Below are 19521 nucleotides of genomic sequence, written 5' to 3' on the forward strand. Positions count from 1 at the left end.
CCAGCGAGAGAGGGAACACAAGCAGGGGGAGTGGGAGAGGAAGAAGCAGGCTCATAGCGGAAGAGCCTGATGTGGGGCTTGATCCCAGAACCCGGGGATCACGCCCTGAGCTGAAGGCAGACGCTCAACCACCGTGCCACCCAGGCGCCCCTATTTAACTTTTTAAAAAAGATTTTATTTATTTATTTGACAGAGAGAGAGACCACAAGCAGGGAGAGTGGGAGGCAGAGGCAGAGGGAGAAGCAGGTTCCCAGCTGAGCGAGGAGCCCAATACGGGGCTTGGTCCCAGGACCCTGAGATTATGACTTAAGCCGAAGGCAGACACTTAACCAACTGAGCCACCCAGGCACCCCTTAACTTTTTTTTTTAAATAAAGGTTTTATTTATTTATTTGAGAGAGTGAGTATGAGGAGGGTGAGGGGCAAAGGGAGAAACAGACTCCCCACTGTACAGGGAGACCGATGGGGGCTCAATCCCAGGACTCTGGGATCACGACCCGAGCCGAAGGAAGACACTCAAACAACTGAGCCACTCAGGTGCCCCTCATCTTAACTTGAGTACATTTGCAAAGACCCTATTTCTAAATAAGGTCACATTCAAAGGTATAGGGGGTCAGGACTTACACATATCTTTTTGGGGACAAAATTCACTGCACATTAGAGAATTAGAATTTCCTTCTATAAATGACAAATCTAAGAACAATGAAAACTAGAAATGTTTTTTAAAAAATAAACATTATATGATATAATAAAAAATCATATATGAAAAAAGATTAGTATCCAAGATCTACAAAGAACTTCTCAAACTCAATACACAGGAAACAATCAAATCAAAAAATGGCAGAAGATATGAACAGACACTTCGCCAATGAAGACATACAAATGGCTAACAGACACATGAAAAAATATTCAAAATCATTAGCCATCAGGGAAATTCAAATCAAAACCACATTGAGATACCACCTTATACCAGTTACAATGGCAAAAACTGACAAGGCAGGAAACAACAAATGTTGGAGAGGATGTGGAGAAAGGNCCAAAAAATGGCAGAAGATATGAACAGACACTTCTCCAATGAAGACATACAAATGGCTAACAGACACATGAAAAAATATTCAAAATCATTAGCCATCAGGGAAATTCAAATCAAAACCACATTGAGATACCACCTTATACCAGTTACAATGGCAAAAACTGACAAGGCAGGAAACAACAAATGTTGGAGAGGATGTGGAGAAAGGGGATCCCTCTTACATTGTTGGTGGGAATACAAGTTGGTACAGCCGCTGTGGAAAACAGTGTGGAGGTCCCTTAAAAGTTAAAAATTGAGCTCCCCTATGATCCAGCAATTGCGCTACTAGGTATTTACCCCAAAGATATAGATGTAGTGAAGGGCTATATGCACCCCAATGTTCATAGCTGCATTGTCCACAATACTTAAATCATGGAAGGAGCCGAGATGCCCTTCAACAGATGAATGGATTAAGACGATGTGGTCCATATATACAATGGAATACTACTCAGCCATCAAAAAGAACGATTTCTCAACATTTGCAGCAACATGGACGGGACTGGAGGAGATAATGCTAAGCGAAATAAGTCAAGCAGAGAAAGACAATTATCATATGGTTTCACTCATTTATGGAACATAAAAAGTAGGAAGATTGGTAGGAGAAGAAAGGGAAGAAGAAAGAGGGGGTAAACAGAAGAGGGAATGAACCATGAGAAACTATGGACTCTGGGAAACAAACTGAGGGCTTCAGAGGGGAGGGGAATGGGGGAATGGGAGAGGCCAGTGATGGGTATTAAGGAGGGCACGTATTACATGGTGTGCTGGGTGTTATACACAAATAATGAATCATGGAACTTTGCATCAAAAACTAGGGATGTACTGTATGGTGACTAAAATAATAAAAAAATTCTTAAAAAAAAAACCACTTACAACGAACATCATCTCTCCGAATACGGAAGCTATTATCAAAGTGGTGGGAAAGCATAAAGGAACACATACATATCTCCAGGAAACAACAGTGTGCAGGAACCCACTTAACTAACAATATCTTTGATGAATGTGAAATCATTAAACAAAGAGGTAAAAAATAAAAAATAATAAAATAAAATAAAAATAAAAAATAAACATTATAGCTTGCTATCAATAAAAGGACTATAGACCCTACCAAAAAAAAATTATTCAAAAAGATGTCCTCAAAGCTATCAAACAAGAGACAGTAGTATATGATGAATCAGAAGAAATTTGGAACTGGATTATATTTATATCTTTTCACCTTACTCAGACTAGTATATAGTATAGTTAGGGCCTTTGAACATCTGGGAAAATTTGTACACAACTGATTACTTTTGCAACTCAATGATAATGCCATTAATGGACTTCCATTTTACTTTTTTTTTTTTTTAAGATTTATTTCTTTGAGAGAGAGAGAGAGAGAGAGAGAGCGCGCGCGCGCATGAGTGGGAGGAGGGGCAGAGGGAGAGGGACAAGCAGACTCCCTGCTGAGCAGGGAGCCTGAGAGGGGGCTCGATTCCCAGGACCCCAGGGTCATGACCTGAGCCAAATGCAGATGTTTAACCAACTGAGTCACCCAGGCGCCCCTGTATTATCCTTTCATTGAGTATTACAATCATATCTCAAGGGAAGAGTAGACTTTTAAAAATATGCCTGGCAGTAAAGAAAGACATCAGGAAATAGACTTGTGTATCTTGCCTGGGTTCTAGATAGAGGGGGAAAATCATACTTGAGGATTCACAAGTGTAGAGTGGCTTATACAAATCTTGGATTCCAAGTTATACTAATTACAGGATCTACGCAATTCTAGTTAAAGAAATCCTTAGTAGTTCCCGATGTTAGCAACTTAGGCACCTGGGAGAAGGAAATACAAAATCACTCTGCAAGAACACCTTTGATCCAGACCTCAGAGAATCCCTGTAGGTAAAGAAAGCCCAATTAAACATAAACTTACAATCCAAATTTTCAAGCACAAAAGAAAATGGCACACCAGGAGGGAGTCAGCAGGAAAATCACCCCTAAACAGCAGAAAGAAAAACACAGCATAGTCAGATCCCAAAGGATGTCAGATAACTAGATTTTATTTTCTTTATCTGATAGGTAAAGTTTACAGACATAAGAGAGGAAAGCTAAAACATAAACAAGGAATGAAATGTTATAAAAAACAAATAACTAAGTTAATCTGAAAACAAAATTTCTAAAAATGAGAATTCTCAAATCAAATACCTAATAGGTAGATTACACAGCCGATGTGAAGGAGAAAGAGCTGCTAATTACCCAGCCATCAGAAAGAATGAAATTTTGCCATTTGCAATGACATGGATGGAGCTAGAGAGTATTATGCTAAGTGAAATAAGTCAAAGAAAGAAAAATACCAGATGATTTCATTCACATGTGGAATTTAAAAAACAAAACAAATAAGCAAAGGGAAATAAAAAGAGAGAGGCAAACCAAGCAGCACACTATAGAAGTGAGGTCACACACAAAAGTGCAGATGTGAAAAATGATATTGTAGGCAAATGGAAACCAAAAGAAAGCTGGGCAGCTGTACTTTTATCAGACAAAATAGACTTTAAAATAAAGACTGTAATAAGAGACAAAGAAGGTCAATACATAAAGATAAAGGGGTCAATGCAACAAAAGAATATAACATTTGTTAATATTTACGTACCCAACAGAAGAGCACTTAAATACATAAAACAAATATTAACAGACCTAAAGGGAGAAGTAGACAGCAATACAATAATAGTGGGGGTCTTTAATACCCATTCACATCGATGGATAGATCTAGACAGAAAATTAATAAGGAAACACTGGCCTTAAATGGCACGTAACACCAGATGGGCTTAACACATATTTACAGAAGATCCATCCAAAAACAAGAGAATATACGTTCTTCTCAAGTACACATGGAACATTTTCCAAGACAGATCAATGTTAGGCCACAAAACAAGTATTAGTAAATCTAAGAAGACTAAAATCATATCAAGCATCTATTCCAAACACAATAGTATGAAACTAGAAATTAATTACATGAAGAAAACTGGAAAATTCACAAATACATGGAGATTAAACAACATGCTACTGAACAACTAGCAGGTCAAAGAAGAACTTAAAAGAGACATCAGAAAAATACCAAGACAAACAAAAATGGAAATGTAACATACCAAAATTTATGAGACAGAGCGAAACAGTCCTAAGAGGTAAGTTCATAGTGATAAATGTCTATCTCAAAAAACAAAAAAAACCCTGAACTAAACAACCTAACTTTACACCTCAAGGAATTAGGAAGAAAAAAAAAAAAAAGAAGAACTGAAAGCCAAAATTACAAGAAAGGAAATGAAGATTAGCACAGAAATAAATGAAACTGAGACTAAAAAGACAATAGAAAAATCAATGAAACTAAGAGCTGGTTCTTTGAAAGACAAATAAAATTGACAAGCCTTTAGATAGGCTCACCAAGAAAAAGAGAGGACTCAAAATCAGAAATGGAAGAGATGTTACAACGGATACCACAGAATACAAAGGATCAAAAGAGACTACCATGAACAAGTATTTGCCAACAATCGGACAACCTAGAAGAAATGTATAAATTCCTAAAAACATACAACCTACCAAGACTGAATCATGATGAAACAGAAAATCTGAACAGACTGGTTATTAGCTAGGAGATTAAGTCAAAAATAAAAAATCACCTAATGAATAAAAGTTCAGGAGCAGATGGCCTCACTGGTGAATTTTACCAAGTACCTAAAGAAGAATTAATATCAACCCTTATCAAACTCTTCCAAAAAATAGAAGAGGGAGGAACTCTCCCAAACATATTTCACAAGGTCAACATTACCTTAATACCAAAATCAGACAAGATGCCACAAAAAAAGAAATTTACAGGTCAATATCTATGATGAACATAGATGCAAAAATCCTCAACGAAGTATTAGCAAACTGAGTTCAATAATCCATTAAAAGGATCATACGACATGATCAAGTGGGATTTATTCCAGGGATGCAAGGATGGTTCAACATATGCACATCAGTGAATGTGACACACTACCATTAGCAAAATAAAGGATAGGGTTGCCTGGATAGCTCAGTCAGTTAACCATTCAACTTTTTATTTCAGCTCAGGTCATGATCTCAGGGTTGTGAGGTTGAGCCCCATGGCAGGCTCCAAGCTCAATATGGAGCCTATTTAAGATTCTCTCTCCCTCTCCTTCTGCCCCTCCCCCCAACTCTTTCTTTAAAACAAAAAAGGGGGGAGGATAAAAATCATGATCATCTCATTAGATGCAGAAAAAGCATTTAACAAAAATAAACATCTGTTCTTAATAAAAACTCTCAACAAAGTGGGTATAGAAAGAGGCTACCTCAACATAATAAAGGCCACATATGACAAGCCCATAGCTAACATCATACTCAATGGTGAAAGCCTGAAATGTATTCATCTAAGATCAGAACAAGGAAAGGATGTCTACTCCTGCCATTTTTATTCAACACTGTGTTAGAAGTCCTAGCCAAAGCAGTGGGGCAGGGTCGGGGGGAGAAGAAAAAGAAAAGTCGTCCAAATTAGAAAGGAAGTAAAACTGTCATTATTTGCAGATGACACATCATATATAGAAAACCCTATGCCTCCATCAAAAACTGTTAGAATAAAATTCAGTAAAACTGCAGAGTACAAAATCAATACACAAAAATCTGTTGCATTTCTTTATGATAATAACAAACTATGAGTAAGAAAAGTTAAGAAAACAATCCCATTTATAACTGTATTTAAAAAACAACAATTTAGGAATAAAATTAACCAGGGAGATGAAAGGCCTATATATTGAAACCTATTAAGACATTAATGAAAGAAATTAAAGACAACAAAATAAATGAAAAGATACTCTGTGCTCACAGACTGGAAGAATTAATATTAATAAAATGTCCATATCACCCACAGCAAAATAGAGATTCAATGAAATCCCTATTAAAATTCCAATGGTATTGAGGTGCGTGGCTGGCTCAGTCAGTAGAGGATGTGACTCTTAATCTCAGGGTAGTGAGTTCAAGCACCATGCTGGGCACGGAGTCTACTCAAAAAATTCCAGTGGTATTTTTCACAGAAATAGAACACTCCTAAAATTTGTATGGAACCACAACAGACCCTGAGTAGCCAAAGAAATTTCTGAGAAAGAACAAAGCCAGAAGCTTCACCATCCCTGATTTCAAACTATATTATAAAGCTACAGTAATTAAAACAGTATGGTATTGGCATAGAAACAGACACATAGATCAATGGAAATGAATACAAAGCCCAGAAATAAACCCATGCATGTATGGTCAAATAATTTAAGACAAAGAAGCCAGGAATATACAATGGAGAAATGATGATCTCTTCAATAAATGGTGTTAGGACAACTGGACAGCCACATGCAAAAGAATGAAACTGGACCACTATCTTACACCACTCACAAAAATTAACCTAAAAGAAATGTAAGACCTGAAACCGTAAGACTCCGAGAAGAAAACACAGGCAGTAATATGCTTCTTGACATAGGTCTTGCTGATTTTTTACAAACCTAACACCAAAATCAAACACAACAAAAGCAAAAATCAACAAGTGGGACTACATCAAGCTAAAAAGTTTCTGCAGAGCAAAGGAAATCAATGAAAAGGCAGCTTACTGAATGGGAGAAAATAGCTGCAAATCATGTATCTGATTAGGAGCTATTATTCAAAATATATAAGAACTCTGATAACTAGTGAAAAAACAACCCAATTAAAAAATGGGCAGAAGATCTGAATAGATATTTGTCCAAAGAAGACATACAGATGGCCAACAGGTACATGAAAAAATGCTTGACATCATTAATCATCTGGGAAACACAAATCAAAACTACAGTAAGATACGCCTCATACCTATTAGAACGGTTATTATCAAAAAGACAAAAAATAACGAGCATTGGCTAGGATGTGGGGAAAATAGAAACCTCACGCACTGCTGTGGGAATGTAAACTGGTGCAGCCAGTACAAAAACAGTCTGAATGTTCCCCCCAAAATTAAAAACAGAACTACCATATAATCTAGCAATTCCACTCCTGGGTATTTATCTGAAAAAAATGAAAACAATAATTTGAAAGGATATATGCATTCCCATGTTCATGGCTGCATTATTTTCAATAACAAGGATATGGAATAACCTAAGTGTCCATTGATGGACGAATGGATAAAGAAATTATGGTATATAATGCAATTTAATTCAGCCGTAAAAAAATGAAATCTTGCCATTTCTGATAACACGGATGAACCTCAAGGGTATCAGCTAAGTGAAATAAGTCAGACAGAGTCAGATAAATACTATATGATCTCTTTTACATGTGGAACCTAAAACAAAACAAAAACCTAAGCTTGTAGATACAGAGAATAGATTGGTGGTTACTAGAGCTGGGGGAGGGGTGGGGAGAAAAAATTGGGGGCTTGATTACAATTAAAAGCTAAAGCCAGGGAGTACAAGTTTCTAACAGAAACTTCTAATACATCATTACACAGAAAAGTGTGAAAAGTCAGCAATATTTAGAAAATACTTACTTTATAGACATCAACATTATAGACATTAGTTCATGTTACATATTTATACTTCCGGTTATTCTATAACTTGTTACCATAAAATGAAATTATTTGTTTGGCAAAATTCTCATATGATAATCTACATTAACTATAATGACTTTTTTTTAAGATTTATTTATTTGAGAGAGAGAGAGAGAGAGAGAGNTTTAATTCAGCCGTAAAAAAATGAAATCTTGCCATTTCTGATAACACGGATGAACCTCAAGGGTATCAGCTAAGTGAAATAAGTCAGACAGAGTCAGATAAATACTATATGATCTCTTTTACATGTGGAACCTAAAACAAAACAAAAACCTAAGCTTGTAGATACAGAGAATAGATTGGTGGTTACTAGAGCTGGGGGAGGGGTGGGGAGAAAAAATTGGGGGCTTGATTACAATTAAAAGCTAAAGCCAGGGAGTACAAGTTTCTAACAGAAACTTCTAATACATCATTACACAGAAAAGTGTGAAAAGTCAGCAATATTTAGAAAATACTTACTTTATAGACATCAACATTATAGACATTAGTTCATGTTACATATTTATACTTCCGGTTATTCTATAACTTGTTACCATAAAATGAAATTATTTGTTTGGCAAAATTCTCATATGATAATCTACATTAACTATAATGACTTTTTTTTAAGATTTATTTATTTGAGAGAGNTAGAGAGAGAGAGAGAGAGAGAGAGAGAGAGTGAGCAAGCAGGGGGAGGGGCCGGGGGAGGAGGAGAGAGCATCCTTAAGCAGACTCCCCACTGAGCATGAAGCCTGACACGGGGCTCAATCCCAGGACCCTGAGATCATGATCTGAGCTGAAATCAAGAGTCGGATGCTTAACTAAGCCACCCAGGTGCCCTGATAATGACTTACTTTTATAAAATGTTAAGCCTAAGCATTGTAATATTTGTATATTCATTTGCTGAAGATAATAGTATTTGTTTACTGAATGTTTGAAGGAGATAATATTTCATATTATTTCATAATATTTAAACCATTAGGACTTCAGTAATTTTGTAATTAACCAGTGTAAAACCACACATAACCCTTTGAAGTTAAGAAAATCTACCTATTTTCCTTTTTNGGATGCTTAACTAAGCCACCCAGGTGCCCTGATAATGACTTACTTTTATAAAATGTTAAGCCTCAGCATTGTAATATTTGTATATTCATTTGCTGAAGATAATGAATGTTTGAAGGAGATAATATTTCATATTATTTCATAATATTTAAACCATTAGGACTTCAGTAATTTTGTAATTAACCAGTGTAAAACCACACATAACCCTTTGAAGTTAAGAAAATCTACCTATTTTCCTTTTTTTTAAGGTTTTTATTTAAATTTCAGTTAACAGGGTTATAGTAGTTTCAGATGTACAATATAGTGATTCAACACCTACATATAACACCCAGTGCTCATCACAAGCGCACTCCCTAATCCCTATCATCTATTTAACCCATTCCCCCACCCACCTCCATTCTGGATCCTCATCCTCCATCAGTTTGTTCTCTATAGTTAAGTGCTGTTTCTTGGTTTGCCTCTATTTCCCTTTGCTCATTTGTTTCTTNTTATCATCTATTTAACCCGTTCCCCCACCCAGCTCCATTCTGGATCCTCGTCCTCCATCAGTTTGTTCTCTATAGTTAAGTGCTGTTTCTTGGTTTGCCTCTATTTCCCTTTGCTCATTTGTTTCTTAAATTCCACATGTGAGTGCAATCATATATTTATCTTTCTGACTGACATATTTCACTTAGCATAATACACCCTAGCTCCACCCATGTTGTTGCAGATGGCAAGATTTCATTCTTTTTTTTCTATGGCTGAGTAATATTCCATTGTGTGTGTGTGTGTGTGTGTGTGTGTATCACATCATCTTTATTCATTCATAGTGGATATGCCAATAGACACTTCAGCTATAATTTGGCCATTGTTGATAATGCTGCTATAAACTTGGGGGTGTGGGTATCCCTTTGAATTCTTTGTGTTCTTTGCCTAAATACCTAGTAGTGCAATTGCTGGGTTATAGAGTAGTTCTATTGTTAACTTTCTGAGGAATCTCCATACTGCTTTCCACAGTGGCTCCAACAGTTTGCATTCCCACCAACTGTGCAAGAGGAACGGTTCCCCTCACCTATTTCCCTTTTGACTCAATGGTGACAAAAATAAAAGTGAAGAATATTTTAAAACAAACACACAGAATTATGTCTTTTCTACACAACCTAATACAAAATTCTATTCCTAGGAGCAGCCAATAATACTGGAAGATAATTTTTCAGCTCTGATACAAGACATAAATCCACAAATTCAGGAAGCACAACAAATCCTAAAGAGAATAAGTAAAAAATGAAGCACATACATGCATAATGTTATTAAACTACAGAACAAAATAAGAGAACAATGGAAATGAGGGGAATAATAACCCTCAATCAGAACTCCAGAAGCCGTTAAATTAGCATTAAAGAATGAGAGTAAAAAAATAAAAACATAATCACAGTATTAGTATACCAAAGGCAGGGAGGGAGGTGATAATAATTCATCCAGAGTGGCAAAACACCACCTATCAAAATTTTAAAACAACAATAATAAAGCTGAATAAAAATCAGTTTGCTTTTTAAGGAGAGTGGGAGGTACAAGCTTCCAGTTATGGAATGAATAAGTCACAGGGATGAAAGCATATGGAATATACTCATTAGTACTGTAACAGTGTTGTATAATGACAGATGGCAGCTACACTGTAGTGAGTACAGCATAATGTATACAGAAGTTGAATTGCTATGCTGTACACCTGTAACTAATGTAACATTGTGTGTGAACGATACATCAACTAAAAAAAAAAAACTAGTTTGCTTTTTGAGAATTGCAATGTCAGGGGTCCCTGGGTGGCTCAGTCGGTTAAGTGACCTGCTTCTGGTTTCTGCTCAGGTCATGATTTCAGGGTCCTGGGATGGAGCATATCAGGCTCTGTGCTCAGCAGGGAGTCTGCTTGAGGGTTCTCTCCCCCTCTTCCTCTCCCCCTGCTTGTGTGCATGCACACACTTTTTCTCTCTCAAAATAAATAAATCTTTAAGAAAAAAAAATTACAATGTCAGTGATAAAATACTCTTGCTGCTGTAACAGACCACTCTCACCACCCTATACTTGGAATACCACTGGTTCAGACAAAGAAGTCTTTATTAAAGAAGCTGTAGGACTATATTTTAGAAAAAAATGATAAAAGAAAAAATGAGATACAAGAAGAAAATATGAACAAAGAAATGTATAAGCATAGATAAACCTACATAAACACTGACTGCATTAAATAATAATAACATCCAACTGAAGAGGGGTTAAAAAACCAAATTCCAAAAATTAAAGATAGAACTACCATATGATGCAGCAACTCCACTCCTGGGTAATTATCTGAAGAAAATGAAAACACTTATTCAAAAAAAGTTGTATGTACCCCCATGTTTACTGCAGCATTATTTACAATAATCAAGATACAGAAACAACCTAAGTGCCCGATGATGGAAGAATGGATAAAGAAAATGGTGTGTAAACATACACACACAATGAAATATTATTCAACCATAAAAATGAATGACAACTTGCCAAATACCATCCATCTGACTTATATGTGGAATCTAAAAAACAGGGGTGCCTGGGTGGCTCAGTAGGTTAAGCAACTGCCTTCAGCTCAGGTCATGATCCCAGGGTCCTGGGATGGAGCCCCATATCAGGTTCTCTGCTCAGTGGGAAGCCTGCTTCTCCCTCTCCCTCTCTTCCAGCTTGTGCTCTCTCTTTCTCTCTCTCTCGTTCACTGTCTCTCAGATCTTTTAAAAAATAAATAAAAAATAAAAAACAAAAACAAAACACACAAAAAAACAAGCTCATAGATACAAAGAACAGATTGGTGGTTGCTACTGGCAGGTGGTCAAAGTGGGTGAGGGGGTCAAAAGGTACAGACTTCCAGCTATAAAATCAGTAAATCATGGGGATATAATGTATATCATGATGACTATAGTTAATAATACTGTATTGTGTATTTGAAAGTTGTTAAAAGAGGAGCTCTTAAAAGTTCTCATCATAAAAAGAAAACATTTTGTAACTATGTATGGCAATGGATGTTAACTAGATTTGTTGTAGTGATCATTTCACAATATATACAAATAATGGATCATTATGTTGTACACCTGAAACTAATATGCTGTATGTCAATTATACCTCAATTAAAAAAAGAAAGAAAATCTGAGGGGTAGTAAAAGCAAGTATGTTCCAAATTTGCTAAGGACTTACTATGGCCTTGTGAAGAAAAGAATATTTGGTTTGGTACTGTGATTTCCTGTGTTAGACAAAGGTGTGACTGTGGTTTTGTGATCTTACTGTAAACCTTTATGTGGAAAGTCCAAAACAGCGACTAAAATAATATTTGGTAATTCTCTCTAGTTCTCAGGGAGAAAAAACCCACCAAAGTATGAAAATGCTGGACATCCATAGCTAAAAAAAAAAAAAAAGAGAGAAGGGGCAGGGACTGGGGTTCAATTATTCTAGAGATTGTGATTAATTTTAGCTAAGTACAAATATTAAATACAGTAACACTAGAAGAACAGACTTTTAAGTCAATAGATGGAAATAAAAATAAATTAACTGAATTACAAATTCATGTTACCTAAGTTCAACTTGGCCATTATTATGGCCTGACAATCCTTTCCTTCATCTGCTGATTCTCTCTCATTTCTTACAGTCACAATTTCCAACCTTTTCAACAAGAGATCTTCCTTCAATGTCTCCATGCTATAAAGTAACATTCCCTACCGCTTCACTAAGAAATTTGAAGTTATCTGTACATCCTCATTTGCCCTAGGTTAATAATTATCGGCCTTGCTCCAAAAATGGAACCCCTTATCTCTCTATACTGATAGGCTAGCTTCATTTGACTCCTACAAATTGCTCAGTTCTGTTTCACCCTAAAATGTCCGCCATTCAATTCTGCTACCCCTTTTTAAATTAAGGCCTTCTTTCTTAGTTTCTATGAATTACATATATTTCATAGTCACAAAGGGTGGAAAATTTAGCTTGTTTTCTTCCTGTATTTTTTCCTTCCAACATAACATCGCGAACTGGCTCAGGATAGGTGGTGTGATCATAGGAGGTCCCATAAAGCAAAGACTGGGTATAATTTTCTTTATATAGCATCATGAGCAGGTGCACACGGAATAAATCAAGTCTTTTTTATATACCTACTATTACTTTCTTACATTTGTGAGGGTTAGAAAACTGTGACAACTTAATCTATGTTCAAACCTGAAAGCCTCTTACCCTTTTTCAGTTTCCGGACAGCCAACATACAATGACTAGGAGAGAGATCCCATATTCTTAAGGTTTTATCATCACTTACAGTAGCACAGATGGGCAGATAAGGATGTGTAGCCAAACCCCACACCTCTCCTTCCATGTGTCCCTACAAAGAGAACACAGTTAAGATCAATTTAACCTTAATATATGTGTATTTAGAAGAAAACTACAGACAACAACTGATAATATATAATGATAGGATAATGAATAATAATCTAATAAAGCTTTTCTCTTTATCTTTGGAATATACCTTAAAACGCTTTTATAACAACTTTATCTTCACAATTATAATATAATCAAGTTAGTATCAAAATTAGTTTAAAATCCTAAAATTTCACTGAGTGGAGAGAATAGGAATTGGCTGCCTTAGAATGTTAAAAATTGCCATACAGGAAGAACTTCCTGCATGAGAAAATAAGGAGCACTGCAGACCTGCTCCCCAGTGAAACTGATGAAATTAATTAAAAAAAAAATTTAAGGTCTCTGGAAATGGTTCCAAGAAGTTATGACAAAAGAAACATTTACTCAAAAACTCTACTAAAATCTGGTAAGAACAATGGTTGTTTTGCAGTATTTGAACTGAGACCCACTCCTTTCCTCCCTCTTTCCAACTCACTGACTTGAAAATTCCACACTAGCCTGATATAACCAAGAACACAGGATATGAGCACTCTCTCTCCCTCCCCGTTAATCTANACTAAAATCTGGTAAGAACAATGGTTGTTTTTCAGTATTTGAACTGAGACCCACTCCTTTCCTCCCTCTTTCCAACTCACTGACTTGAAAATTCCACACTAGCCTGATATAACCAAGAACACAGGATATGAGCACTCTCTCTCCCTCCCCGTTAATCTAATGGGTCAACTTCCCAGAAGGCACACGTGAGTGGCATTTCTCCTCCTGCCCCCATTTACTTGCTAGAGGCTAAATCTTTGATGAGCACCGCACACGGGTGGGAATTCCCTTCTGCCCACCCCCTATTCTGAGATGGAGGGTCTACACTGGGGATCATGCCACTAACAATACTAGGGCTTTAATATCAACCCAAGAAGACCTAAGGCTACTGTTCCCTACTACCCCCACCCTAAACTGAGCACTCAGCTTCTAAAGCAAAGGACACTCAGAAAGGCACTCCACTGTCCTCACCCTCAACTCCAGAGATTGTGTGTGGAGGAAGAAGCCACAAAACATCTCCCAATCTCTTCTCAAAGGAAATGATTTCCTTTATTACACAATGTAGAAAAGTGCAAGCCTAAAGATGCTCTTGAAAACAATGAAGGTATGAAAGGTAATTGGGAGGTAACTGGTACTTACTAGGTATATGAGCTAAACTGAAGGCCAGTGAGTTTGTCCAACAGAACCAGGGTAATCTCAGAGATACCTGGGAGAAGACTGCTTCAAGTCAGAATAAATCACAAAAACGATCTAGGGAATGGGTGTCCCTTTTAGGGAGTCCGAATTTGATTAGTTTAATCTGTGTAGCAATTTATGCTCTGGGGTAAATGCTGACAACACCAGTGCAATCAGCCAGCAATTTAATGGATTTAGCAGCTGGGTGTGGTCAGGGAAAAAGACTATCGAAGAGGAGAGAACACTTCCCAAATCATTTTATGGAGCCAAGATGAGCCTGATACCAAAACCAGACAGACATCACAAGGAAACTATAAACCAATTATCCATTATATACAGTATGTGGATGCTAAAATCCTCAAAGATAGCAAATTGATTCCAACACATACAAGAACAATTACATACCACAACCAAGTGGGGTTTATCCCAGGAATGCAAGGTTGGTTTAAAAGGTGAAAACCAATTAATGTAATACACCTTATCAATAGAATAAAATGAAAACCGCACAATCATCTCTCAATAGACAAAGAAAAAGCATTTGACAAAGGACATAATCTTTCATTGATAAAAACTTGCATCAAACTAGGAACAGAAGAGTAATTCTTCAATCTGATAAAGGGCATCGCTGAAAAATCCACAGTTAGTATTAAACTTAATGCTAAGGCGTTGTGAGTTCAAGCCCCATGTTGGGTACAGAGATTACTTAAACATAATGGTAAAATATTGGATGCTTTCTCCCTAAAATTAGAAACGAGGATGCTCTATTTCTGTTCCACATTGTACTGAAGATTCCTGCCAGGCTAATTAGGCAAAAAAAGAAATAATAGGCATCCTGGTTGGAAAGGGAATAGTAAAACTATATCTGTAGCTCATATCTCATATAGAGAAAATCTAAAAAATCCACTTAAAAACTATTAGAATAAATGAGGTCTGTTATTTAAAAATNACACGATCATTTCTCAATAGACAAAGAAAAAGCATTTGACAAAGGACATAATCTTTCATTGATAAAAACTTGCATCAAACTAGGAACAGAAGAGTAATTCTTCAATCTGATAAAGGGCATCGCTGAAAAATCCACAGTTAGTATTAAACTTAATGCTAAGGCGTTGTGAGTTCAAGCCCCATGTTGGGTACAGAGATTACTTAAACATAATGGTAAAATATTGGATGCTTTCTCCCTAAAATTAGAAACGAGGATGCTCTATTTCTGTTCCACATTGTACTGAAGATTCCTGCCAGGCTAATTAGGCAAAAAAAGAAATAATAGGCATCCTGGTTGGAAAGGGAATAGTAAAACTATATCTGTAGCTCATATGATCTCATATAGAGAAAATCTAAAAAATCCACTTAAAAACTATTAGAATAAATGAGGTCTGTTATTTAAAAATAACTGTGAGATCTGTATACTGAAAACCATAAAATTACTGAAAAAAGTTAAAGAAGATCTAAAAAAATGGATATAATTTAATATTGTTAAGAAACGCTACTCCCCAAACTGATCCACAGGATACTGCTACAAAGACTGCTGTACAGTTGGTTTTTTTATACATATGAATGTACTTCTGTTGTGTACATACAACTACACACTTAAATTCCAGTGTAGATAATCATATGGTGTTAGTTTCAGGTGTACAATGGAGTGATTCAACAGTTCCATATATTACTCAGTGCTCACAAGATAAGTGTACTCTTAATCCCCTTCATCTATTCCACCCATCCAACCACCTGCCCTNGTTGGAAAGGGAATAGTAAAACTATATCTGTAGCTCATATGATCTCATATAGAGAAAATCTAAAAAATCCACTTAAAAACTATTAGAATAAATGAGGTCTGTTATTTAAAAATAACTGTGAGATCTGTATACTGAAAACCATAAAATTACTGAAAAAAGTTAAAGAAGATCTAAAAAAATGGATATAATTTAATATTGTTAAGAAACGCTACTCCCCAAACTGATCCACAGGATACTGCTACAAAGACTGCTGTACGTGGTTGGTTTTTTTATACATATGAATGTACTTCTGTTGTGTACATACAACTACACACTTAAATTCCAGTGTAGATAATTATATGGTATTAGTTTCAGGTGTACAATGGAGTGATTCAACAGTTCCATATCTTACTCAGTGCTCACAAGATAAGTGTACTCTTAATCCCCTTCATCTATTCCACCCATCCAACCACCTGCCCTCTGGTAACCATCAGTTTGTTCTCTACAGTTAAGGGTCTGTTTTTGGTCTTTTTTTCCCCTTGTTCACTTGTTTTGTTTCTTAAATTCTACACGAGTGAAATCAGGTGGTATTTGTCTTTCTCAAATTGGTTTATTTTGCTTAGCATTATACTCTCTAGCTCTATTCATGTCGCCATCTTGCAAATGGCAAGATTCCATTCTTTGTTATGGCTGAATAATATTCCATTGTGTGTGTTTGTGTGTGTATGTATACACATACATACATACATATATGCACACACATCTTTTTTTATACATTCATCTATTGATGGACACTTTGGTTGCTTCCATAATTTTGGATACTGTAAATAATGCTGCACTAAACATAGGGTGCATGTACCCCTTCAAATTAGTTTTCGCATTCTTTAGGTAAATACCCTGTAGTGTGATTATGAATCAGAGGGTAGTTCTAGTTTTAATTTTTTGAGGAACCTCCATGCTATTTTCCAGAGTGGCTGTCCCAGTTTGCATTCCCACCAGCAGTGCATGAGTGTTCCTNTATATGGTATTAGTTTCAGGTGTACAATGGAGTGATTCAACAGTTCCATATCTTACTCAGTGCTCACAAGATAAGTGTACTCTTAATCCCCTTCATCTATTCCACCCATCCAACCACCTGCCCTCTGGTAACCATCAGTTTGTTCTCTACAGTTAAGGGTCTGTTTTTGGTCTTTTTTTCCCCTTGTTCACTTGTTTTGTTTCTTAAATTCTACACGAGTGAAATCAGGTGGTATTTGTCTTTCTCAAATTGGTTTATTTTGCTTAGCATTATACTCTCTAGCTCTATTCATGTCGCCATCTTGCAAATGGCAAGATTCCATTCTTTGTTATGGCTGAATAATATTCCATTGTGTGTGTTTGTGTGTGTATGTATACACATACATACATACATATATGCACACACATCTTTTTTAACATTCATCTATTGATGGACACTTTGGTTGCTTCCATAATTTTGGATACTGTAAATAATGCTGCACTAAACATAGGGTGCATGTACCCCTTCAAATTAGTTTTCGCATTCTTTAGGTAAATACCCTGTAGTGTGATTATGAATCAGAGGGTAGTTCTAGTTTTAATTTTTTGAGGAACCTCCATGCTATTTTCCAGAGTGGCTGTCCCAGTTTGCATTCCCACCAGCAGTGCATGAGTGTTCCTTTTTCTCCACATCCTTGCCAATGCTTGTTGTTTCTTGAGTTTTTGATTTTAGCCATTCTGACAGGTAGGAGATGATATCTATCTCATTATGGTTTTGACTTGCATTTCCCTGTATATCTCTACACTTTTAATTATTATAGTTTTATATTATCTTATTTCTTGCATGGAGTTTCTCAAAAAATTTTGGACTACTTTTGTGTATTTTTTTCTTCTAGGTGATTTTTAAGAACTCTTCTCAGAATTTCTGAAAATCTCACTTTGATTGGGTTTATGATCATATTGAATTCGTATGTTATTTAGATGTTTTAGGTCTTAAGTAAAACTATAGTTTTCTTAAATATCTTGATCTTGAATATTTTTTCTTGGTTATTGTATAGTTTCCTTTGTGAGTACCATTTTTGTTTCATATTTTCTAACTGGTTATTGCTGATTTGANTGTTTGTGTGTGTATGTATACACATACATACATACATATATGCACACACATCTTTTTTAACATTCATCTATTGATGGACACTTTGGTTGCTTCCATAATTTTGGATACTGTAAATAATGCTGCACTAAACATAGGGTGCATGTACCCCTTCAAATTAGTTTTCGCATTCTTTAGGTAAATACCCTGTAGTGTGATTATGAATCAGAGGGTAGTTCTAGTTTTAATTTTTTGAGGAACCTCCATGCTATTTTCCAGAGTGGCTGTCCCAGTTTGCATTCCCACCAGCAGTGCATGAGTGTTCCTTTTTCTCCACATCCTTGCCAATGCTTGTTGTTTCTTGAGTTTTTGATTTTAGCCATTCTGACAGGTAGGAGATGATATCTATCTCATTATGGTTTTGACTTGCATTTCCCTGTATAGCTCTACACTTTTAATTATTATAGTTTTATATTATCTTATTTCTTGCATGGAGTTTCTCAAAAAATTTTGGACTACTTTTGGGTATTTTTTTCTTCTAGGTGATTTTTAAGAACTCTTCTCAGAATTTCTGAAAATCTCACTTTGATTGGGTTTATGATCATATTGAATTCGTATGTTATTTAGATGTTTTAGGTCTTAAGTAAAACTATAGTTTTCTTAAATATCTTGATCTTGAATATTTTTTCTTGGTTATTGTATAGTTTCCTTTGTGAGTACCATTTTTGTTCGTGTTTTCTAACTGGTTATTGCTGATTTGAAGAAATGCTACTGATTTTTACATGTTGATTTTGAATCTCACTTCACAGGACTTGCTAATTAGTTCTAATACTTTTTCAGTTTATTCTCTTGAATACCCAAGGTATAGGGTTATAACATCTGCAAATACTGACAGTCTTATCCATTTGTTTCCAACACTTATATATTAAATTGTTTTGTTTTTCTAGATTGGCTAAGACCTCACACACAATGTTGGATGATAATGGTGAGACATGGTATCCTTGTCTTGTTTCTGATGTTTAGGAGACAGTAGATATTTAAAATCTTATGCACTATAATAAATATTAAAAAAAATGGGATGTCATTTATCACTTCAAACCTTTTCTTACAATTATAAAATTGTCTGTGTTTTTGAAAAGTTCTGTCCATGGATTCATCTGTACAAGTATACTTGTGCTAATATTTTCTAAGAGATCAAAAAACATGTTAAACACTGTGATTCCATCATCTTTTTACTTCAAAGGAATATAATGTGACTGAAGTTAAAGAGTAAGACACCAAAGTTTGACAGTAAATTTAATATAAAACATTTCATTATTTGCTCATAAATTCTCCTTGGCACATCAGGATTTTATATTAACATTAAAGCATGTGCAGTGTTCTCCTCTATGTGTGCTCTGCGGCGTTTTAACAGAAGT

The 19521-nt window shown here is 35.8% G+C and overlaps 1 protein-coding gene across 1 annotated transcript in view; it reads right to left on the minus strand.

Moving 5' to 3' along the window:
• The window catches only part of EML5 (EMAP like 5), a gene marked incomplete at its 5' end in the record, with an annotated part of 169981 nt that overhangs the window by 53794 nt on the left and 96666 nt on the right, over positions 1 to 19521 (minus strand). The window contains 2 exons of the mRNA XM_034643052.1: positions 12914 to 13055; positions 19213 to 19289. Coding sequence (XP_034498943.1) covers positions 12914 to 13055; positions 19213 to 19289 — 219 coding nt within the window. The remainder of the gene's footprint in view (positions 1 to 12913; positions 13056 to 19212; positions 19290 to 19521) is intronic.

The sequence above is a fragment of the Ailuropoda melanoleuca genome, chromosome 14 (genome assembly GCF_002007445.2).
Source record: "Ailuropoda melanoleuca isolate Jingjing chromosome 14, ASM200744v2, whole genome shotgun sequence".
Classification (NCBI taxonomy): Eukaryota; Metazoa; Chordata; class Mammalia; order Carnivora; family Ursidae; genus Ailuropoda; species Ailuropoda melanoleuca.